Source organism: Anoplophora glabripennis, unplaced genomic scaffold, assembly GCF_000390285.2.
Source record: "Anoplophora glabripennis isolate ALB-LARVAE unplaced genomic scaffold, Agla_2.0 scaffold44, whole genome shotgun sequence".
In the NCBI taxonomy this organism is placed as follows: Eukaryota; Metazoa; Arthropoda; class Insecta; order Coleoptera; family Cerambycidae; genus Anoplophora; species Anoplophora glabripennis.
In genome coordinates, this window is record NW_019416229.1 from 775,283 (window position 1) to 802,047 (window position 26,765).

The following is a 26,765-nucleotide window of genomic DNA, read 5'->3' on the forward strand; positions in this document are numbered from 1 at the left end:
TTCTGTAGAATTGTGGAAATGTGTGAAAGAAATAACAAATGAAAAACCGAAAAAGGCTGAGATCAAACANGAATACAACAAATATAGAAATAAATTAAATGATTTAATTAAAATCACTAAATCAAATTACTATAAATCTAAATCATAAATAATCAAAAAAATTCTGTAGAATTGTGGAAATGTGTGAAAGAAATAACAAATGAAAAACCGAAAAAGGCTGAGATCAAACAAATATTAACTTCTGAAGGTTATGAAACAACAAATATAAATAGAATTTCAAATGAGTTTATTGACTTTTTCACAACTATTGGGAAAAGTCTCGCAAATGAAATAGAAAACAAAAATGTAAATAATAAAAACTATAAAATTACTCAACAAGTAAATTCTATGTCGTGGAAACCATATAATCCATAAAAACAAAAAAGCACCAGGGATAGGCAATATTAAAGCAGAAACGGTGAAACTTGTCGCATTACAAGTGTCAAATTACAGACCTATCTCCTTGATTTCGAATGTTGCGAAAATTTTTGAAAAAATAATAAAGAAAAGAGTAAACAGTTATTTAAATAAATACAGTATTCTATCAAATCAACAATACGGTTTTAGAGAGGGTATCTCGACACAGGATGCAATATTAGCATTAACGTCACATCTTTATACAGCGCTAGACAGAACACAACCTATTATTTGTGTATTTGTTGATTTAGCTAAAGCGTTCGATACGGTGTGTCATACTCAACTCCTCCAAGTATGTGAGAACATCGGTATTAGGGGTACACCGTACAAATTAATAAGCAGTTACTTAGCAAATAGAAACCAGTGCGTAAAAATTAATGATACATACAGTGATTATAGAACAGTAGAGTATGGAGTGCCTCAGGGAACTGTTTTAGGGACGTACCTAAATGATTTATTTAAAATACATACTGAGGGAAATATAATTAGCTTTGCAGATGACACAGCTATAATCTACGAAGGAGAAACCTGGCAAAGCTTAAAGCATAAAGTGGAGAATGATTTCAACAATTTAATTGAGTGGTTTAATTACAAACTTCTTACAATAAATTTTAAAAAAAACATATTGTGTTCCATTTACATCTTATGCGTGTTATTTACCAAAGTTTGATTACTTATCTTTAACTGTGAATCAAGAGCAGATAATAATAAAATCTGTTAAGACTATAAAGTACCTCGGGGATCAAATTGATTCACACCTAAAATGGGATTCCCATGTAAACATCTTAATTAAAAAAATTAGATGTCTTTTATACAAATTTAAATATTTAACCGAGATACTCTCACTAGATCAAGTAAAACTATTATATAACGCTCTGGTAGAATCTCATTTAACATATGGCATTATTGCATGGGGAGGTGCTACAAATAATTACATAGGTAACTTGGAAACTATTCAGAAAAGTATATTAAAAATAATTTATAAAAGAAGTTATACTTACTCCTCTGATTTGCTTTTTGCGGAGACAAACTTGTTTGATGTAAGACAGCTTTATTGTTATGTTTTAGTTAGAACACATCAAAATAAACAAGAACTGGTAGATATCGATCATGATTATAACAAATACACAGGAGCCTCTAAACTACCTAAAGCTGATAAAGCAATAATGCAAAGAACGTTTATCTACTTATAATTAACAATATAAATATGTATAAAAATAAAATTAAGAATTGGCTAAAAGATAAACCTAGACAGCAAGCTCATGAATGAGTAACAAGAAAAAAGATTTATTAAATGTGACCACTATAAATTTGTATTCCTGAGATTGCAGTCATGACATTGACTTATTTTGAGTGTTGTGTTTTTTAGATTGTGTTATTTTAATATTGTAATTTTACTGAGCCGTAAATAAATATTATTATTATATTATTGTTATAATACTATTTCCATTAAACCCCTCATTACTTGCTTCGTTGGTTGGAATGACTTAAATCTAAACTGCTCACCTGTCAAGAGCTATAGCAACGAGGTGCAGAATAGATGCAGTGCAGCAGAGAACATCGCTGGAGGTCCACATGTCGCAAAGTTCGGGTCCTAAGGTCCATTCCTGGCTGACTTCATAAACGGCACCCAGAGGCATCACCAGACACGCCACCAAGAGGTCTGCCACAGCCAGCGACAGGATGAGATAGTTGGCCACGTTCTGGAGGTTTCTCTCCAGGAGAATGGCCGCTATAACGAAGACGTTACCTGAAAAAATGGTGTTTACTAGTTAAAATTGAAAAAAATGAACTTTTATAAAAGTTGTTATAAAAGAGCTAAGAAAAACATCCATACAAATGTGTGGCCAATAGTACAAGGTATGTTCCAAAGTAAACAGGGCTTTTAAAAATAGTTATTTCTAGTGAGGCCATCTATTGGCAATTACATGCGTCGGAAAGGTATATCCTTCACTGATGTACTGTCAAAATTTCATGACTTTTGGACGAATAGAAGCGGAGATATTGCTTCTGAGTGACAGTATGTCATAGACCTTATGTGCGAGAGAAATACAACTAGTGCGGGCTTATGCTTCGATTACAGAACTTACTACACTTAATTTAACAAATCAGCTAGCTATACTCGATTCCTTACCCCTTTTTTCTGTTGGGCCGTATTCCCGTTTGAAGTTAAAATGATTTTAACCACATTTATGTGTGGCGGCTACATTTTGTGAAAGTATGATTAGGTTAAAAATTTTGAAAAATGATTAATTAGGTTTTTAATTATATTCAGATGAATGGCAGAAGGGACAGCCGACGAATTTGTGATCTACAAGGACTTTATAAAAATAATATGGAGACTAGAAGACACTTATGGTATTAATAATAATTCTTTATATTAACTCAAACTGAATTAAATTCGATTTCTTTTCTTTTAACAATACATATTTGTACCAGTAATTTTAATTATTATTAATGAATAAGAGTATAAGCTGTTTAAATGGAATTTCTGTACAAATTGGAGGTATTAAAGGGGGAATGTAATAATTAGAAATTTAAAGTCAAAGATATTTTATTATACATATTTAAATAATATTCATAGTTACAGTATTCCAAATAGTTTTTATAATGCCTTCTTTATGTATTTTTCCATTCATATCGTAAGCTCGATTAGTTAAAATTACTGCAAGCTCTTCCGACGCAGTTGTTTCAAATAGTTCATATTTTCTTGCTTCGCAAAATTGCAATTTTGAAACTATATTCAACATACAGACAAAATCTGGAAATCGTTACCTCCTGATGATGGATTATTTCAGTAAATGGCTAGAGGTATGTTTTATTTGAAGAAAATTTTTGCTGAAGCACACTATAAGTACAATTCAGTTGAAACTGTTTATTTCTGTTTATTTACATTCAGTTTGATGTTAAAAAATAATTTGAACAGTGACACATTTAAGAGGGCAAAATTTTGGGGTTAAAATGACATCTTATTTTGAGGATGGGAAATCAGAGACAACTCTACTTGGCCATTATTTCCAGAAAGATGCGAAAAGTATAAACATGTTGGTACCATAATAACCTTTTTCCTACCTATGAAATTTAATTTTTTCTTCACTTAAAGGTCTCTACGCAATTGGTCGCTGAACATGATCATATTAGTTTTCACAAATATTTCATATACACTGAATCACACGTTAAAATTTAAGAAATCTTTCACATGACTTTTACTTTAAGGTTTGTTTACAATTTTTTTGTATCGGTATACCCGTGTTCGTGTACCATTATTTATCTTACCGGTATTAGCCTGCACTAGCTTGATTTGTCTTGCACACATCAGTGCGATTGACCTCTCTTTCTAGGTCCAGCCCATAGTTTATAAGGTCTATGTAGTATGTTTGTGAACGTCGAACAAAGAGCTAATATTAAGTTTTGTTTTAAACTTGGTAAAACTTTTACTAAAACGTTCCAATTGATGAACCAAGAAGTTTATGGTGATGGTGATGATGGAGACAGAATTTATGAGTGGTATACGCAGTTTAGAAACGATCGTGAAACATAATACATGTTGGCAAACCGAAATCTGTGATCACCGTAGATTCCATCAACACGCGCGTGAATTCATCAGCCAAAATCTTCATTGCAATTCGTGGAATTGGAATTCACTATCTCAAAGACATTAATTTATCGCATGTTGGCCAATTGGGCTACTGAAAAGTGTGTGCACTGTTTGTTCCACACAAGATAACTAATGACCAAAACTTGCTCAGAATTCAACATTCGAAGGACATCATCAATGAGGCCAAGAAGGACAAAAACTTCCTTTAAAACATCGTGACTGGTGATGAAACGTGGTGTTTCCAAAAGGATCCAGAGACCAATGACCAAAGTGCCGAGTGGAAGGCGCCAGACGAGCCAAAACCCAAGAAATCTTGTTTGAGAAGTCAAAAATGAAGACAATATTGATTTGCTTTTACGATTCCAAGGGCATTGTCCACAAAGAGTTTATTCGGGCCAAACCGTAAATGCACGATTCTATCTTGGCTTTTTTAAGCGTTTGTCACCACGTGACTTTTACCTTCTCGGAAAAATGCATTTGCCGATGAAAGGAAAGCGTTTTGTGGAGGTGAAGCGATCTAAAAGGCTTGCGACATGCAAATCGTCCAATTGAGTTGGAAGAGGACTATTCTGAATAAAATAAATCGATTTTGCCAAAAAAAATTTTTGTTGCTCTTATTTTTAAAAAGTCCTGTTTACTTTAGAACGTTCCTTGTATGTAATTCAATTATCATACTACTTAGAACGTTTCTCTGTAATATATATCCAGTGATATAATGACACATAAGTACCTAATTATCGTTAATTCAAAGGCATATAGTTATATTCCTCTGAGGAGGCTCCATTTTCCAGAATACGAAGTGAACTTGAGTGTAAGCATTCATTACTATTTAAAGATGTCTAGTCCTTCGCAGGGGGGACATTCTGAGCGGGAGAAAGGTCGTGTAACTGCTTCACATCCTGCACAGGGGGCAGCTCACAAGCATAAAGTTTCTTTTATACGGCAGATGTGTCTAATAATGCGAACAGAGAGTAAAAGAGTCCAAGGATGAAATGGAAAAAATATGTTCATTACGCGCTTGCTCATGTTAATAAAAGGAATGAATGCGTTTTTTTTTTGAAGTGTCACAAAAACTGTAGCTGGTTTTACACGTGTGCCTGCTATATCTTCATAACTATTCAGTAGTCTGCTAATAGTCACATTACAGATCTCTCTATATTGCTCTAAGTATTCAGAGTTTACTATATTTGGCTAATAAAACATCTCTCACTGAAAAAGCAGATGAGAACAAAATAAACTCGCTTTTGTTTTCACAAACTGCAATTATTGACGGTGTAAGTTTTATTATTTTCTTCCATGCAAAATAGTAGCACTGTCGGTATCGCAACCATAAAGTGTGTGTCTACTGTTTTTGTAAGTACTACCTATACAGGGTGGTCCCGAGGTAATGGGCCTAAATTCATGGGTAGATTCCCGAAGCAAAAATATTGCGATTTAGCTGAACTTACCTTAGTCCAAAAGTTGATAGTTAAAGAGATACAGGGTGTTAAATGTAAAATATTATTTTAGTTTATTTCCATTTATTTCTTAATAAATGCAAATATCTACACAAAATTTTGGGGTTTGGGGTTCTTTGGATAGAGGAATTGAAATTAGTTCACATTTTGGTTATAGTTCATAGAGGGCGACAGCTGCCGTAGATTGAAGGTGTTGGAAACGACATAACCTTTTTGTACATAAAGGTATCTCATCTTTGGTATCAAATTCTTATTTTCCTACTTTTTTCCACAAAAAAGGTAGACTTTATGAAAGTAGCTGTCTCACACCGTTTCCGAGATATTTGGCTTTGAAACTTCCAATGCTAATAGTTGAAATAATTAAAATTATTTAGAAATGTCAAAAACAAGGGTTTATTAAGAATTAAATAAATATTGTAATGCACAGTAAAATAGTAAACATTAGTAAAAATATGCCTTTTTGACAATAATTGCTCAAAATGTCCACCTCTAAATGCAATACATTTATCACCACTAACTTAATAATACCTGTAGGTAATTAATTGTAATTTAATGCAACAGCATTGGAAGTTTCAAAGCCTCGAAAATGGTGCGAGATAGCTACTTTAATAAAGTATACCTTTTTTGTGTAAAAAAAGTTGAGAAATAAGAATTTGTTACCAAAGATAAGATACCTTAAAGTACAAAAAAGTTATGTCGTTTTTAACACATTCAATCTACCGCAGCTAACGCCCTCTATGAACTTTAACCAAAATGTGAACACATTTCAATTCCTCTACTCAAAGAACTCCAATCCCCAAAATTTTGTGAGGATATTTATTAAGGAATAAATTAAAAAAAACTGAAATAATATTTTACATTTAACACCCTGTATCACTTTAACTATCAACTTTTGGACTAAGGTAAGTTCTGCTAAATCGCAATATTTTTACTTGGGGAATCTACCCATGAATTTTGGCCCATTACCTCGGGACCACCCTATATATCAAATTATTACGTTTTATTCACCAAAGTGGGTTATGATTTTTTGGTAATAGTTCCAATAACGTTTTTGGAACTTATTTGCTACTGTTTTGAAGTAACGAGTTGGTGGCAACTATGAAGGTAAATCTCAAAATGGTGCATGTTCCTTTTTAAGTAGACAATAATATATGTCTGTCTGTTACTGATATAATGCCATTTAGTTGAAGCTCAAATTAATCATGGAGCTGTGTTTATGAATGTATTATTTTTCATTTGTTATTTTAAAACGCGTTACATTACAGATAAAACGTAATGTAACTTAATGTAAATGTAAAAAGTTAATATGTTAGTAGAAATCAGACTTTTGAAGAAAATTTTAATCTCAAAAAAATTGTCAAAATAATAATAAAATGAAAATAATGTATCAGTGATATTTATATCGATATCAATCATCATTTGAACTAAACATATTTGCTTTAAAATTGAAGAAAAAGTTAAAAAAATATTTATTTATTAAATGCAAAATGGCTTCTACTACTAACAATAACTCACACTCAAATAAGTGTCACCAAAAAGATGAGAATCTTATCCAATTATGCTTTTATTTTATATTAGTATAATTTTATGTATTATAAAATGAACAATTTTTGAGAGAAAAATTTTAAATCTAGACTATAGTAAACCATATTTTTATGGTTGCCGAAAACTCAGAAATATGATGTATTATAAATTAATTCTCATTGCAAGAAATTGGTAAAATATTTATTGGAAATTATAGAACTTTTATTAGGGCATTATGATTTATACATAGAAAATATAATCGTCTATAGAAAAAACATTTTTAAGCAACATACTAATCATTTTGTTGTGGTTAGGCTATTTAATTTACTAATATATGTATACGACGTACACAAAATGTTTAATGATATCAAAATAATTTGATAGAAGAATAAATATGTATCAAAACTACCTATTTTAAGTAATATTTCTACGGATTATTTAGAAGAAAATGACGTTAATAATTTAAATAAAACAAATTTAACCTTTGGTGGTCATACGTAAACATTATTGCTATTTCGCCTTTTACTGTTGAGGAATATTTTCTTGTACATATTAATAATAATGATCCAACAATCAAATTCATTTTAAAAATAGTGAAGTTTATAAAAGTGTAGTGTAGTGAAGTTCATAAATAGTAGTGAAGTTCATAAAAGTAGTGAAGTTAATAAAAATAGTGAAGTTCATAAAAATTGTGAAGTTTATAAAAATTGTGAAGTTCATAAAAATAGTGAAGTTTATAAAATAGTGAAGTTTATAAAAGTAGTGAAGTTCATAAAAATAGCGAAGGTCATAAAAACTGAAGTTCATAGAAATAATGAAGTTCATAAAAATAGTGAAGTTCATAAAAATAGTGAAGTTCATAAAAAAATTACTGATATGCGATCAATATTCTATAAGTTTTGCAGACACGATATTTAAGAATATTGACAAATAAATTCTGTAAAGTCATAAAGAGAACTTACAAATAAATGAAAATTCCATAATATACTCCTGTGCTCCTACTCTTCGGAAATATTAAGGAACAAAGATAGGAAATTGAACGTTAAAACAGTTTTTTAGACAATTAATTCTTTTAATAGAATAATAATAAAAAGTTAGAGTCTGCATACAAAACTTTCAAATGATATTGAGCAACTAGCTACTTAATTTTTAAACTTATCCATATCCTATGACGTAAAATTCTCAAAACTCCTGATTGAGATTAATTTAATGTTTTAGCAATTACAGATACATTTAAATGACCATTTTTGAGAACTGTTTTTAATTTCCTGCAAATTTTAGAACTGGTTGCGCCTGAAAGCTTATTTTCGTAGTTTCAAAAAAACAATTAACTTGTTTTATTCGTAATTGGTTAACAATCCAAATAAACAAGACAAAAATTAAAACTATGTTCTAAAATAAATAACTTGAGACAATATATTAAAATGTCATTTTTTAAAAAGTGTGTCAAAGGAACTAAAAAAGGGGAACCTAAACTTCCTGCGGCTTGTGCTGCACGTCGCTGCTAACGACAAATGACATCGCATAAAGTACAGCGGCCGACGTCTAACCGAAACTTTATTTTATAGCACATCAAATTTAATTCACAATCTCCCTGAAAAATTGTATCGTTTTATTTTCCTCTCGCTTTTTGTGGGTGGCGCTCGCTCTATAGCGGGCCTTTAAATTGACGCAGACACATAAAATTTTCTTTGTTTATCATTTTGCGGAATACTGCCTGGAAAACTCGTTTGATAGTAACACTTTTCGTGTTACGGTTCGGTTTTACTGGATGCATAAATTTCCTAGACTGAATTTCATTAGCATGTGCAATGACGTGTGAAGTATTATTATTTTCCGTCCCTTGCTAGTCGCTGTTAGTGGTGCTTTTACTCATAGCGAAACAATCATGGAACACCCTTTCTACCACTATCAGGCACGGACGAAAGTATCAGTTATTTCAGAGAAAAAGATTTTGAACTCAATTATGAGGTAAGGTCAGGTTATCTTTTCTCTAAAACTATTACCCCTACATAAAAACATATTCATGCTTCAATCTCGGGATAAATATCCGTTGCTATAACGAAATATTTAGATTTTTTGAGACTTACCGTTTAAGTAAAAATTAAGTGAAGTCCAAAAAAATCTTTAAAAACCAAACATTTGTGTATTTCAATCTAAAACTTTAATAAATTATCCAACATTTACTGTATACTTTAATAAAATTACTTTTTTAAATGAACTTGAATGAAAACGGACAAATTAATTTGATATAACACTGTTAGACACTAAATTTATGAACACTGAACTTTTCGAATGCCAATCACTCAAGATATAATAGGTCAAATAAATTTTACCAAAATGGAAATTGAGATTTTTTAATATACTTCCTGAAAAAAAATTTATTTTTTAATAGGCAGATGAGGAAAAACAGTGGCATTCGAAAAAATAGAAAAGAATTGAAAAAATTTTAAACGTTCCCTAAGAGCAGCCTAATAAATCGATCGCATTTTCGATATTTTTCCCTAAAAGGTAATCCATTTACATTTAAAATACCGCTTGCTAAACCTTTTTTTCTTTTTTCTATCCAGAGTTCTATGATTTTGACACTAAAGTAGTTCCAATCGTTCATAGTGCGCCGCTATTCAAAGAAAAAAGTGACCTGAAATCAATTTTTGTATATATCTTATTATTAGTTGAATTTACAACAAAAATGATTCTGTAATAAATTAAACTACACAAACTACACAATTTTCTATACAAAATGGGTCTCTATCATTTTTTTCATAAAACTAACCTTTTTCACGTACGAGAATTACAAAGTTTACCAAGTACACAACGTGTAAAATAATACGTATTTAATGTGTTAAGCCAACCGCTCGGATGCAACAGTTGACCATTGACCTCGCCTTCCTTCACGAAGTTACAAAAGTATTTAAAGAAAAAGACTGACAAAGAAAGTGTCACGAAATCTGGAAAATACTTTCTTCTCAGACATTACGGCTATAATAAAAAGGAATTTATACCTTTGAACAATTATAGGCAACAATGCTTCATTGCTTTCTACAGAAGCAGCAGCAAGACCAAATTCGTTTCGAATGTGTCATCAGGTACAGCAATGGATTGGTAAAGAAAACTGCAAATCAATGGGGACGGAAGAAAGACAAAAAAGGTCTTGCCCCTCTGACTACACTCGAAGCTCCAGAAATTCTCCTTAAACTATTTTTTTGTAAATGTAAGAAATAATGTCGGGAAGCATGTGCACGTAAAAAAGCAGGGCTCAACTGTTCTATAATTTGCTGTGACAAGATGTGATAACATGCCTCAAGCTTTGGAAGATAGTGATAACGATGAAGACACTCATACGATCTTAGAACCATTGCGAAACCGATACAGAAAGTAAACAAGAAGCTACTGCGCCAGAAGAATTGATCCCACACGACTCTGAGACATCGTTGCTTTCAACTATCAAAAACGTCGATAAAGCTGGTCCCTCAGGGCTATCAAAGCGAAAGAAGTTATTGTAATTTTCATTTATCAATTAATGTGTGGTAGAAAACTGCGCCTTATACTCTACGTCATGGTTGTGTGGAAATGGGTATTACTTTTCATTGCACGTTAAATGGTGACCTTTGGTGACCACCAAATATTCTTCGTAGTACTTTTCTTTCGAAGGTTAGAAGCAGGATTTCGTCAGCTTTGCTCAGATCCATATGTCAGTACCGGCAGCATTAATGTTTTGTAGAGCATCAGCTTTGTTTTGAGCGATAGCGCTCGGCTTCTGAACTGTCTGCTAAGCCCAAAATAGCATTTCTTGGCAATTAGTATTGTACGTTTTATTTCCTCGGATATATTGTTTTCTATGGTTACCAAGGATCCCAGGTGAGTAAAGCTTTGCACTACTTCTAAATTGTAGTCTTTTATAGTTAGGTTTTGGTCGATGTTTGTGGCTCTGTTACCTGGTGTTGATATCACAATCTTAGTCTTCTCCTCGTTAATCCTTATACCTATACGCTCTGCTGAGCTAACCAGTGTCCCAAAGACCTCTTTAGCTCCCCTCAATGACCGTGAGACCAGATCCTCGCATACTCTTTAAATATTATTCTTGCGTTGTTCAGTTCTGTGTATCTGACTACTTTTTCTAGTGCCAAATTGAAAAGGAGACACGCCATCACATTCCCTTATCTGAGCCCCTTATTGCAGGTATGCCTAGTTCCCTCATGGCCTCGTATACTTTGGGTCTAATGATGCTGTCGTAGACCACTTTAAAGTCAGTAAAGATGTCGATGTTGAACTCTTGTTTTTTTCCAGTATCTATCGCAGTACAAAAATCTGGTCGATGGTAGATCTGTTAAGCCGGAAACCAATCTGATATTGTCCCAATATATCTTCAGTATAAGAGCTCAACCTTCTATATAATACAGGAGAATATTTTATATATTGTGTTGGGCAGGGTAACTTCCTTGTAGTTTGTGCACTAGAGTTGATCGCCTTTCTTGTGTATGGGGCAGATAAGACCAAGGTTCGTATATGGCATCTGCTCATTTTCCCAGACCATCTTAATGATTTTCCAAATAAGAGTAGCCAAGTCTTTCCCACCATGTTTATAGAATTCTGCTGGTATACTGTCACAGCCTGGCGATTTATTATTTTTGAGACAGCTTCATTTACTTCATTCAGGGTTGGTGGAGGGACGTCGTCTTCGGTGTACGCCATGGGAGGGGCCTCAGTTTCTTCCAGGTTTTCTTCATTCAGCTGAAGTGTTCAAGACAACCCATTAGTATACTTTCCTCGCTGTTGACTATATCTCCATTAGCGCGTATAATTCAAAAAGTTTGGTTATTTTTTGAACACACCTCGTACAATACAATATTCTTAAATTTAAAAGAGGAAGACGCCTCCCGCTTTTCGACATGTTGTAGTTATTAAACCCTGTATATGATTAATGCAGTGAACAGCCGAATTTAGGGCAGAAACGTTGGCTAGATGGTTGCCGAGGAAATGGGTCGTACATATAAAAAGTGAATAGGGGCCCCTTGCCGTAAAGACCATGACCTGGAAATAATTAATGTGTGCCTAATTCTTTGGCCTATTAACAGTTATTTTCGAAGGTTGGGAATTTTTTAATGCCGGTCCTCAGAGCGAGCCGGTCTACCAAACACCATCATTTACTTTACGTGGAAACAAAGAGCATTTTTCACCAAATGTTCGGGTTAAAATTAGAACAGAAAATTCATTTATTTAACGTGAACGTAAGGGAAAACCACGACCTTGTCCTCGGTTAAAATATTTCTAGATATTTTGCCGCGTTAATTGTTTGCTAAAAAAATTATCTCTGTAAACATGTTTACGAAAATAAAGAGTAACATCAAATGAAGTTATGAAGTTATTTCAATTTTACTATATCCTTTTTGAGTGTCATATAGGGTGATAGTAAGTAGTAGTAGTGCTCATATTTATTTCTTCTTTATATCTACGTTATAGTAGTACAGTCATTGAAGCTGAAAATCAGCTGTAACCTCCGAATTTTTTGAAACTGCATGGATTTGCATGAAAATTTAGAATAAGGCTCATCTTAGACTCAAGTTCAAAAGTGACGCTTCTTGTTTTTTAGGGGTAAAAACTACCCTAAGTGAACAAAATTTAAAACATTTAGTTTTAAGCATTTTATTGATAAAAATCTTGTTCAAGCACAAAGATTAAATGTTCCATGTTCTCGAACATGTTTTATGATATATTTGATCTTCTCGACCCTTTATTTAACCCTTAAAACTGCCCCTATTCAAAAATAATGGATAAAAAATTACTTTTTAAAGATTTGGAATGATTAAATCGTGCAATTATTTAAAAGAAAAGTTACCTTATAGCTAATAAAACAATTTTTCCATTTCAACCCCTAAAAACTACCCCTGTATTGACAAAAATGGTAAAAAATATTACTTTCTAAAAGGTTGGAATGCTTTAACGGTGCAATTATTTAAAATAAAAATTCCCTCGTTGCTTATGAAACAATTTGTATTTCATAACACTTTTCAACCCTTCTAAATCACCCCTGTGCTAAAAAAATTATAAAAAATTACGTTTTAAATCTTGGAATGCTATAATTGTGCAATAATTTAAAATAAAAATTTCCTTATATTGTTTATGAAAGAATATTTTACTTTTGCCAATTTCAATCTTATAAACTACCCTTTTACCAATATTAATGTAAAATATATTTATTATAATCGATTTTTAAATATAATCAATCACAAAAAAAATTGCTACGCTGCATATAAATAATCACACTAAATTTTTTTACTACAAAAAACTTCAGGAGCGTTATACACGTAAAATTAATCCTTTTTCCGTTATTTGACGTTGAATACATCGATTCGAGTATTCCCCCCAAAACAAGTCCCCTTCCACTAACCATATTTCTCTTTGTATAGGACGTACAACACTTTTTAAAAGACGATTTTCTTTGTTTATTTATACGCTACATTTTTGTTCATTACCATTTTTTTTAACAAAATGCGTAGATTTTGAGTTATTCGCGAAAAATATTTTGAAAAAGTGTTTTTTTTTCACTCAAAATTCTTGTTTTCTAGTTATTCTCGATTGAAAAGGACCCCGCACAAATCTTATGGAAATTGGGTCCCGGTCAAATTCGCTGAATTTTTGATATGTGATAGAGTTCATCATACTGGTCAATTGTCTCAATGGCCACAAAGCTCAAAAATGGATAGTTTGGCCGGTACAGAGCTTTAAAGCTCCGAATATCCTCCACGGATTTATGTATATGCGCAGTGTGTATAGACTTTTGAAATAGCCTATTTCATTTTTTTTATTATCTAGGTTTATATTTTTGAGGTTGCTGAATTCAGATCTGTTGTTAGATTTTCAAAATTGACAGTTGGCAGCTGTCAAATAGCTGTCAATGTGCTATAATAAAGCCAAAAACTTGTTTTTTTATGTTTTATCTTTCTTTTTTTTTAGTTCGATAAGTTCAAAGACGATATCAAATCAATAACAATGACTATCGGCAGCTGTCATTTAGCTGTCAACAATTCTTCAAAGTCCGGTAATAAAGTCAAAAAATTATTTTTTGTTTATAACTTCAAGTTTTTTAGATAAGTGAATATAAATATGATATAAAATTATGTAGTCATCAGCTTACAGCTGTCAACAAGCTGTCAACTAACTGTCAAAATGCAATAATAAAGTCAAAAAGTTACTTTTTTTAAAAAGCTTTAAGTTGCTTAGATCACTGAGTTCAAAAGTGATGTCATAAACTTATATCATGTTTGATTTCTTATCCACAAAGTTAAGCACAAAAAATAAGTTACTTGCTCTATTATTGCATTTTGACAGTTAGTTGACAGCTTGTTGACAGCTGTAAGCTGATGACTACATAATTTTATATCATATTTATATTCACTTATCTAAAAAACTTGAAGTTATAAACAAAAAATAATTTTTTGACTTTATTACCGGACTTTGAAGAATTGTTGACAGCTAAATGACAGCTGCCGATAGTCATTGTTATTGATTTGATATCGTCTTTGAACTTATCGAACTAAAAAAAAAAAAAAATAAATCATAAAAAAACAAGTTTCTGGCTTTATTATAGCAAATTGACAGCTAGTTGACAGCTGCCAACTGTCAATTTTGAAAATCTAACAACAGATCTGAATTCAGCAACCTCAAAAATATAAACCTAGATAATAAAAAAAATGAAATAGGCTATTTCAAAAGTCTATACACACTGCGCATATACATAAATCCGTGGAGGATATTCGGAGCTTTAAAGCTCTGTACCGGCCAAACTATCCATTTTTGAGCTTTGTGGCCATTGAGACAATTGACCAGTATGATGAACTCTATCACATATCAAAAATTCAGCGAATTTGACCGGGACCCAATTTCCATAAGATTTGTGCGGGGTCCTTTTCAATCGAGAATAACTAGAAAACTATTGATTTCTCGAAAAAATTCTTCCACCCCGAGAAGGGGTGTCAACCCTCAACAGGGTGGAAGCGTCAATCGGCGCTATGTCACTAATGTTCATTGGCCTTTTCTCTAACTATCTGCCAAATTTCAAATCGATAGGTTCAGTTTCAAAGAATTCGGAGTTGAAAAGGCTAACGTTATTGTATGCAGTCGTACTACAAATTAAACTGAAAATTTCTTTTATTTGCAGACCATATCATAGAGAGAACCTGCTATGATGAACTTATTCTTAAAATAACTCATTTTCTGGAACTTTAAGTTACATTTGGGCACATATATTCAAGTGTGTAATACGAGATACACCTTGTATAAATTTGTCTGACGATCGCATTAAAAAATCGCCTCATAAGACTAATGCGACTTATAATGCAGAATAATTCCAACCATGTAAACTATTTCTTGAAGTGTGTATATTGTCTGGCGTGTCTGAACCTTTACGGATTTCTCGAGTCTCAATACGACCCTTCCAGACTTTCCAGAGCAGCGGGGAATTTATTTCGTCTGTATTTTGATTGTTTCAGTAAGAGAAATCCTTTTATTCTCCCCTTTCTCTTTGTCTATCTGTCTGTAGATAGATAAATTTATAAATGCAATTAATATTACTGACATTTTAGTTATTATCTAAAATTTCCTTTTATTTTCTACGTGGCATAAATATTCACGAAAATGAAGAAGCAATAGCAAAGAATGCCACAAGTAAATAATTACAGACAATATATTAGTCTGGGCCTAATATTAATAAACATTTTAGATTAGTTTTCATCATCAGAATTCAGCCGAGGAATTTTGATACATTACTACATTCGTGGTGTGAATATGGATGAGTTATAACATACACAGTGTATTACATCTTAAATGATTATCGTTACTGTAAAAGTAGTACCAGTGATATAACAGGTTGCTTTCTGTCAGTTTGGCCACAATAAAGGCCTAGGAGTTGTTATAGTAATTACAGTTTAATTATATACATTCTACTTGTTCAGTGTGAATTATTCGTAGCTAAGCAAAGATACATACATTTTGGGATTATTTTGTTCGGGAATATTTATTTACAATTTCTCTTTCTTTCAGAATTTCTTCAGACTAGTCTCTGAAGAAAAGAGCGACATTTTATTTATGGTTTATTTTAGTAAATTAGTCATTTTCGCAGGAAAATAGTATAACAGTAAATACTCAGAACAGATAAATGATTTTTGACCGAGAAATTCTTTCGATTCGCTTGCAGCGCTGAAAGTTGTGCGATAGATTTACCGCATGTTTTATGTCTTTCAGTGGGAATGGAAATAAGTATACAACTTCCAAGTTGTTTTATCCTGTTGACTTTTTCACAGACGACTAAGAAGGAGAGATTTATTAACAACCCGAAATAAACTCTTGTTCATTTCTGACCTAATTTCACTTTTTCGAACAATTTATATTTTACGTTTAGGGTAAAAGAACGTACAGATAAGTCCGTTTATAATAACTTTGACTTTGAGAAATTGAAACTGGTAAATAACCGGTGTGATGCTAAGCGGAAAGTTACGTCATCAAAAATCTTATATTGATGTTTTTAGTAAACAGAGAAAAGTGAGCTAAGCCATTTCTATGCAAAATAGTTCTTCAGATGTCTGGAATGGCATTTGAATAATGCTTAATCAAAATTCAGAATTAAATCAAGCCATATTTCGTTTGACAGGAGCAAGCAAAATATTCAAATTTGCATTAGCTAATTTATCAAAGTCAGTTTGACGAGCTTTACACTTCTATTCGCTTAGTATTAGGTATATTCACAATTTACAGAATAAGTCATTTTCAGCAGACAGCCTGCGTCAGATAGATCTACTAATTTAACAATAAGACAAACAAATAACAAACAACCGCGACTGATTATAAACAAGTGTTTGCGTACTATAATCACTTTTATTGCATCTACGGTGAAATGGTAAGAAGGTATATTCAAATACACAGAGAAAATGTTCTCTTTTATGTTTAATTCAATGTGACAAGATACAAAGGGTTAACATCAGAGGTGGTGGCGCTACAACACTAATTTTGTTTTATTAAATGAATTGAATAGCATATTTTTTTTTATTAAAATCTATTTTTAGTTGTATGAAAAATAACAATATTTTTGCAACACACAAAACAGTGGCGTTGTATAGTGTTTTGATATCTCTCAAAAATATTATATTACCCATTTAGCAATCAATAGAAAATGATAAATAGCAACGTAGGTACTTAAGCATCTTCTTATTTGATTTCCCAATTATCTAAAGACCAGTAAATTTTACGACTGCCTTACAAGAATACTTTATTGCCACAAATTGTTTGTACATTTTAAAAACATTTAAAATTATTTAAAAAACGAGTAGCGTACGCTTTTTTATCAAAAAAGGTCCCTTACTACCCCAATAACTACGCCACTGGAGTGTATTTTGGATTAAGTAATCCATGAAAAAATAGTCCCTACTAAAAAAATTTAATTCCCCAAATTTTATCACTAAACATGTTTTGCCACTGAAGTTACAGAAAAAATCATATAAATATTTGAAACTTTTAACACCCTGTATCTCCTGAGGGACGCGTCTTATCAAAAATGTTTATAGGGCAAAAGTTGATTATTTTAACTTATCATTAATACCATGTATATACATAGGTTCGTTTATTTTAGTTACACTAGTACAGTGCAATATAGTTAGTGCAATATAATTTGTTCTGAAAAGGGTTGGAAAAATTAAAATGATCGAATCTGTTCATTTTACCTCTAGGAGTGTTTCACATAAAATTTCTCCATCTGGCTCTCCCTTAAAAAATTACATAATCTTTTAGGTGTGATACAAATCACATTTTTTTTTTAAATTATTTTAAATACCGTAGCAGTGATGTGCTTGCCTAAAAAACATGTGTGCTGTATTATTCAACAATTAAAGTTAATGCAAAATATATAAATAATTTCATTATATAATTTTTATTTGACTTAAAATCCTATTCAAATAGACTATACTTCAGATATGTTGTTACTTCTAATTTAAAATAACAGCTCTCTGTCCCTTAATTAGTAAAAAAAAGGGCAGTAGCATCTGAAATTTCTATTAAAAGATGGCGTAATTATCTCATTAGAAAGAATGATCTTGGTCCGGACATGCTATTAATGAAATGCCGCTAAATATTTTCCGTTCCTTTGGGTGCTCATATCGTTGACGATTCCGATAATTACCTTAATTTTTGAGTAGAAACGCGTATTTACACGTTCAACTAGAGTAAAGCAAAAAAATATGTATCTAAATTGCGAATACCATGCAAAACTTGATAATTCCACATACAGGGTGATTCGGTCATAATGGCATTAACTGTAACCACGTATTCGGAAGGCCTAATAAAGAAAATCAAGAAAAACTTTTACTTGACCTTTTAAAAAAATAAGCAAATTGTCCCTTAACTCCCGTTAACTTGGTGCTCTACATCGCAAACGGGAGCGCGCTGGCCGACAGACTACAAAGCGTTCGAACGTTGAAGCGAAACAGCTGATTTCCCTAGTCGGCATGAATCATGCAATATGATTCAAACTCAAAGTGCGAAGGATCCTAACTTTATTAACGAAATGGTATGGGCATATAAGTGTTTTCTTAGCCGTACTGGCATTTTAAATAGGTAGGTACCATACTACTCTTTAAAAAGCAATAAGCCATATGTACTATCAACTGAATAATTAATTGAACATAATATTAAAACTCATGTTACAGCTATTTTTGAAAGAAGTGGGTTTCTTTTATTATCTGCATTATTTTTAAGGGAGACTTGAATAAAAAAGTTTTTCATAAAACACGCCCACAAAATCGAAGAATGATGTATAACTCAATTTGTTACCAATTTTGTTGTAAACAAACATTTCTGTGAGGGTATTTTACGTAAACAACTTAGTGTTTTCGTCATATCCGAGACCTTCTTATTGCCTGGCCAACTTATACAGAATTTATGAAACGCCCTCGAGTGTTGTTGACCCTCTTGTATATCAAATGAAACACAAGACACGTGACATCGAAACATGACTTTATATTTACCCTCGGATTATCCACTCCTGCTCTAATACCAAGTCAACCTTACGAACACAGCGACCTCTGTTTTCTTCGGCGTTACCGCTCCTGAAATTTCATTTTCAGTCGGGGCAAACATTCCGGCAAGACAAACATACATTAAAGTTTGCTTGCTTAGGCATTTTAAAGCCCTGGATCTGTCGTCGCCTTTAGAATAGCGTTATAGTTATAATATTATAGCAAGCAATCTATATAATACGTGTTGTTAGTTGCGTCGGCAACGAATTTCAATCGTAAAATGTTTTTAGATACGGATAAAGACATCACTTTTAAGTCCTTCTAGACCCTTTGAAAAAATTATTACATACAGCCATGCAGTTTCAGAATACTGAAGTATTTGGATAACGTTGGGTAACGCTTCTTTTCTTGAATATTGATGAGCTTCTCCATAACCAGCCCGTGTAAAAAAGGTACTATATTTTAGAGCTTTTTTTTTGCTTTAAGAGTTCCTAACATACGTTCTCAATCTATCTAGAAAATTGCGTTACAGTTTTGTCTACAAGTAAAGGGTCATCATAAAATATTAGAAGTGACACTAACTTCGTTATCTTTAAATATAAAAAAGTTAACATAGCCTTTTCACTAATTTTTCCCGAAGAACTCGTTTCTTAAAAAAAATGAGCGTCGGTCGCATTCCAGAGACATCTCTATTCTGTTTTTCTTTTGTAGAATGTGGAACATTTTATACAGGGTGTTTCAGAAAGACCTCCCGTAAATACAGGGCGACAAAAAATAAGAATTTTTTGTCTTATGAACTATATGTCTGTCTCCTCTTGTTTTCGAGATACAGAGCGACAAAATAAAATTTTTAAATAGAATTTTTACGAAAATTTCCAAAGGGAGCGAAATTATTTTATGAAATTTGGTATTCCGGGATTTTTAAGGATGCCAAATACACTGGTCTAATTATATTTTGGATATTTCATAGAGGGCGCTAGTTATGCTACATTCTTATTGCATTTTAAGTTCTAATTTATAATGTACAATTTTATTTTCTAAAATTAATGAGCTCTTGTTAGAACTTCCTAATGTGGATGGTTTTCGAGAAAAAAGGTTTTTAATTGAACTCTTACAACAGTACGGTGTATAAAATAAGTGACTTTTCTCAAAGTAGGTTTATGTCAAAACCTGTTGATGGATGTCTTAATAATATTTTAAACTCGAATTAACATTATATCAACATTTTAGTGATTGTTAGTGACTGTAGTTAGTAATGACTAATTAGTCACTAAAATTTTGATATAAAGTTAATTAGAGTTTAAAATGTTACTAAGAATGTATGCATTGTCTATGATACATCCATCAATAAGTTTTGACATAAGCCTACTTTGAGAAAAGTCACTTATTTTATACACCGTAATATTGTAAGAGTTTAATTGAAAGCCTTTTTTCTCGAAAACCGTCCACATTAGAAAGTTTTAACAAGAGTACATTATTTTTAGATAATAAAATTGTTCATTATAAATTGGAACCCAAATGGTAAAAAACCTAATCTTAAAAAAATTTGAATTGTAATAGGAATGTAGCATAACTAGCGCCCTTCATGAAAAATCCAAAAAATAATGAGACCAGCGTATTTCGCATCCTTAAAAACCCCGGAATACCAAATTTCATAAAAATGTTTCGCAGCGTTTAGAAATTTTCGTAAAAATTCTATTTAAAAAGTTTTGTTTTGTCGCTCTGTATCTCGAAAACAAGAGGAGATAGACATACAGTTCATAAGACAAAAAATAATAATCTTTTGTCTTATGAACATATTTGTCATACTATCACCCCCTGTATTTACGGGAGGTCTATCTGAAACACCCTGTATATTTTAACACATTCTGTTACACTGTGTCCCTAAAGTCCCGGAACAGCAAGATATCTAGATTAATAGTGAGTTTTATGTAAAGTTCAGATATACTTCAGAAAATACATTCCTTTTGTCATTTTTTAACGTGTAAACAAATGTTTACTTCCTCCCCCCTCCCCCCACCTGACCCCATCAAGGTTCCCCTGATTTTTTTTTTAAATTACACAGTATGGCTTTTCATATGTCATTTGGAAAATAATTTAATTATCTTTACAGTAATGTAAAGTTTTTTGGAAAATTTTAGAAAACAAAGGAGTTACAGCTATTTTTTAACCGAATCAACATGAACCCCAATTCAAAAAGTTATTTAATTAAATAAAGTTTGTAATTGTCATGGAAATCGCATTTGTCATTTTATAATAAAGTAACTTTGTCAAAAAAAATTCCATTTGTCTTTGTTTATTAAATACTTAATCAAATATTGCTCTAAATGGAAGAGAAAGAATAATGACGTTGATGATGATAGAATATGGCGATCTCAAAAGGTCATTCAATCAAGTGGTTCATTTATTTAATGATACGTTTCCAAAGAGAACGCCAGTATCAAAATCAACTGTGTGCAGAACAATACAAAGGCTTGAAGAAACTGGAACCGTGAAAGACAAGACCCGATCAGGACACTCAAGAACTGCAATTAATGACAATAACGCTGTTGAAGTATTGCAGAGTTTTGTGGAACATCCTCATACTTCGGTGCGTACTGGCTGTTAGAGAACATTATGCAAGTGGTAGATCATCTATTTACCGAATTTTTAAAACAAAGTCTTATAAAACTTACAAAATGCAAGAGTTAAGTGAAGACGATTATGATCGAAGGATTGATTTCTGTGAAACAATAAGTTGACCAAGACCCTAACTTTATATTTAATATTTGTTTTTCTGACGAATGTATTTTTACTGTTAATGGTTTAGTCAATCGTCACAATTTGAGGTACTGGAGTGATCAAAATGAGAGAAAAACACGCTCAAAGACCTCAAACAATAAATACCTAGGCTGGTATTATTGGTCCTACTACTTAAATGACCAAAAGTACGAACAAACGTTACGTAATCAAAATTGTAACAGCTTTATAAAACTTAGACATTAATTTTGACAGAATGGTTCCAGCAGGACATTACAATATCTCATTTTGCTACTGGAGTTCGGCAATTCCTGGATCAAATATTTCCAAATAGATGGATTGGGAGAAGGGGTGCTATTGAATGGCCAGCACGTTCTCCTGATATACCACCCCTAGATTATTTCTTTTGGGGACATTTAAAAAATGTTTATAAAACAAAGCCATTAAATATAGACGACTTGAGGAACATAGTATTTGAGGAATCGCGACAAAATACTAGATAACTTTAATAAACGTTGTGACGTCGTTCTACTATAGGTTGGGATATTGCCAAATTGAGGGAGGGAGACACATTTAAAACAGGCATTTTTTATACATTTTCTTTAAACTTTCTTCAAAAATAAAATAAAGTTACAAAGTTCCCGACGTTTTCATTGCATTATTACATTAAAAAATTAATGAATATCTAGTACGTAACTTAATTAAACTTATAATAATTTGTTATAATACGTTTATTCATACAAAAGAAATATGTCCTAGCAATACAGTAAAAATTAAAACAAAAACCGAATATTCACTAATCCGAGTTCCTTCAATAAAAATGTAAATGTCCCGCTTTAGAAATTAATCGAAATACTTTGTCCAAAATTATTTGTGCTCTTGCCTTAAATCACAGTAATGTATTCATTTTCTTAGAGACAAAACTTTTAAAAGACATTCAGCGAAATTTGAATATTTCTCATAGGGAGGGGACCCTTTGCTTTTTGTCTCGTTTTTGTTGTTTGAAAGACCTTTCTCCGAGTTTTATAAAGCTCGTTATACTTAATTTTAATACAATCATAAGTAAAGTTAAACTAAAAGAAATTTAAGACATTTAAAAAAATTAAATTACTTATCTTATTTATCCACTGGAAAATTCTGCTCCGTAACATGAAATTAATTTTTGCCAATTGTAACAAAGAATTTTAAAATTGCTAGAATCTAAAATCAACAAAAGTAAGAGGACTAAATAAACGCCCCAGTTTCTGTTTCATGAAACTTTTGGTGTTAGTTATGCTGTTAATTTAGATTTTTGTTCATAAAATGGTGTTGAGAAAATTGTCTTCAAACAAATAAAGCTATACGTTTTGTAAGGATAGTGCTATAGGATTCTTGTTCTGCGGGTTGCAATACACAAGAATAAACTATTTTTATAATTGTTTTTGGGTATTTTTTGAGGTTAGGTACGAACACTTGGCATATGGGTTAAAAAATAAGGTTTGAATCGCATTTAGCAAGTCAAAATACATAAGAATAAGCCCTGTCCATATTTTTTTACACCTCTGTGATTTTTAACCACGATGACTTAATTTTCTCGGTGATTTTCTCGAAATTTTACGACCTTACCGGCCAGCCACCTTGATTGTTTTTAATGGCTACAGCTCAATAAAAACTCCCCATGTATAACTACCAAATGAGCCCGAAACTAAACAAATTTTCGAAAATACAGGGCGTATTTTCAGCAAATCAATGCCGGATTGAAGAAATGTTTGCCGTACTACACAAAATGTTTGGAAGTAGACATATTTTAATCAATAACAAGTTGATGAAAAGGTTTTTATTTAGAATTCAATAGTAAATAGTCAATAAATGTGCTTTATTGTTTTTTTGGAAGGAAATTTATCCGGACTGCGACATAACTACAAAAATCGGTTGCAATCCTTCAAATATTCAGAGCCTTACTTAAAATTCCCATCTGGCTACTGTCCTAATCTCCACTACTGCACATAGATGCAGCACAAAAACACCTATTTTCAAAAAGGTTATATTTTGAAGGGTCGAAATTGACCTGAACATTGTCAAATACTAAGTTACAACATATAGTTTTTTGAAAAAAGCTGCGATCAAAGTTTTATTTAAAAAAAAGATTTGACTTCCTGTATCTCAAAAACAAAAATTAATAGACTGGACTCTTGTATATAGACATGAATAACCCAATCGATATCATCTATCTGGATTTCTCGAAAACCTTTGACAGATTACCAATGAGTTATATAAATTCGAACATCTTTTGAATGGTATTCCGCAGGGTTCTGCATTAACCCATTACATTTTCTCATTTGCTCTAGAGACATTCAACATCTTTTTACGATGATCACACCAAGACATACAGAAACCCTGTCATTCTCCATAAGTCTCTCTGAAAACATTACCCATCTTGGATATCATTTACGTGTTATGGTGTCAACGCATAACTGTTTAGGCGTCTGTGTTGACTTTAGGTTGTCATGGTCAGATCACATGAATTCATTGTGCAAACGTGCGAATTCTAGACTATTTTTTTTCAACCCCCGGTGTTGAAAACGACATAACTTTTATGTACTTTAAGATATCTCATCTTTGATATCAAATTCTTATTTTCCAACTTTTTTTACACAAAAAAGGCATACTTTATGGAAGTAGATGTCTCGCTCCGTTTCCGAGATATTTGGCTTTGAAACTTTGAATGCTAATAGTTGAAATAATTAAAATATTTTAGAAATGTTAAAAACAAGGGTTTATTTAGAACTAAAAATTGTAATGAACAGTAAAATAGTAAACATTAGTAAAAAATATACTTTTTTGACAATAATTGCTCGAACTGTCCAGCTCTAATTTCAATACATTTATCAATGCATTTATTAAAAGATTGCCTTATTTTAAAGTATAAATCCTCAACGCGAAATGACTGCAGCATTTAAAAACTGCTGCCAAAGTTTTTCTCAGGTGTTTACAGGGTGTTAAAAAAAGAGTGTATAATATTTAAGGAGGTAATAGTATAAACCAAAATAAGCTGAAAAGTCTCAATAAACATGGGTCCGCAAAGTAACGGTTGCGGAGATATGGAATGTTTTATGTTTTTTAGCCCCTTCTTTTATTTTGCAAAAATGTATTTTCTTACTTCTATAACAGTTGGTTGATGTTTAGTGGAATAATCAGTACGTATTTGACAGTTGTTCTCAGTGCACAAGTTTTCTTTCACTATGGCTGGTTACTCTAACGCAGAATTAACAGACATGCATTTCATGTATGGTCGTGCTAATGGGAACGCCACCGAAGCGCGACGTCTTTATGTTGAAGCTTATCCAAATCGCCAGATTCCTTCACAACGCATGTTTGGAAGAATTCAGCAAAAATTGCGTGATACCGGTTCTTTGAGCATACAGTGCCATTTATCCGGAAGACCAATGTCGGTATCCACTCCTAAAGCAGAAGAAGAAATTCTAGCACTGGTAGAGCAGAATCCAGGTACGAGTGTGCGGAGAATATCAGCCGAGGTAGGAATTAGTGGTCCTCTTGTTTGGAGAATCCTTCACGAGCAACTGCTTTATCCATACCATGTGCAACGAGTACAGGCCTTAAATCCAATAAATGATCATCAAGTACGTTTGTTTTTTTGCCGCTGGTTTCTACGTCATGATGCTGAAGACCCTCGTTTTCTTGCAAACATTCTTTTTACTGATAAGGCCGGGTTCACAAGAAATGAAGTGTTTAATTTTCACAATACGCATATTTGGGCCGACGTAAATCCTCATGCTCTAATAGAATCTGGACATCAGGCACGTTTTTCATTAAACATTTGGATGGGTATTGTAGGTGACAGGTTTCTAGGTCCTGTTGTTTTACCAAACCGATTAACAGGCGCTGCTTACCTCACCTGTCTGCAGAACACACTGTATGAGTTTTTGGAAGACATTCCTTTGAATCAGAGGCAACAAATGTGGTTCCAGCATGATGGTGGTCCAGCTCATTTTTCCATGGCCGTTAGAGAGCATTTACACCAAACTTTTCCACATAGATGGGTAGGAAGGGCCGGACCTGTTTTATGGCCTCCAAGATCGCCTGATCTGAACCCTCTAGATTTCTTTTTTTGGGGATATTTGAAGACATTAGTGTATGGTACTCCTGTAAATAGCCTGGAAGAGCTGCAGCTACGGATTAATCAAAAGTGTCAAGAAATCCAAACCAAGGAGGGTGTTTTCGAAAGAGTTCGAATATCGTTGAGACGAAGATGTCGTGCCTACTTGGAAATGGACGGAGGGCACTATGAACATCTCCTGTAACTTTCTTTTTTGTTTGTTAAAAGCTTCCTTTGTCGGTTTATTCCTAATAAAATAAAATGTTTGAAAAACGAATAGTGGTCCATATCTCCGCAACCGTTACTTTGCGGACCCATGTTTATTAAGACTTTTCTGCTTATTTTGGTTCATACTATTACTTCCTGAAATATTTTACACTCTTTTTTTAACACCCTGTATAGTTTCTCCATAAACAACTGATTTCATATAATCCCAAAAACGAAAGGTACATATACAATTTAAATTGTAAGCTATGATTAATACTTAATGGAAATTGGCATACAGATGACAGCAATAACACAAGTGGATACTGTCAATTATTTGATTTTCGTCCAAATCCAACTTAAGAAACTTTACCTCTAAATTAATAATACCTGTAGGTACTTAATTGTAATTTAATGCAAAAGCATTGGAAATTTCAAAGCCAAATATCTAGAAAACGGTGTGAGACAGATACTGTCATAAAGTATACCCGAGGGGTAAACCGCTGAGGAAGTTTTAGAAGTTGGAGCAAGTTATAAGGAAGTTGAGGAAGTTGAAAGGAATTCCGAATGAAAGGAATTCCGAAGGAAGTCCCCCGACTTTTTTAGGAATTCCAAGAAAATTGAGGAAGTCTGGAGGAAGTTCGGAGGAAATCGGGAAGTTGGAACCAAACTGCGCATGCGTGAAC

General features: G+C 32.5%; 1 protein-coding gene across 1 annotated transcript in view; it reads right to left on the reverse strand.

Moving 5' to 3' along the window:
* LOC108917679 (5-hydroxytryptamine receptor-like) overlaps nt 1-26,765 on the reverse strand; it is a 303,827-nt gene that overhangs the window by 43,251 nt on the left and 233,811 nt on the right. The window contains exon 2 of the mRNA XM_018724408.1: nt 1,963-2,206. Within this exon, the coding sequence (XP_018579924.1) occupies nt 1,963-2,206 (244 nt within the window). The remainder of the gene's footprint in view (nt 1-1,962; nt 2,207-26,765) is intronic.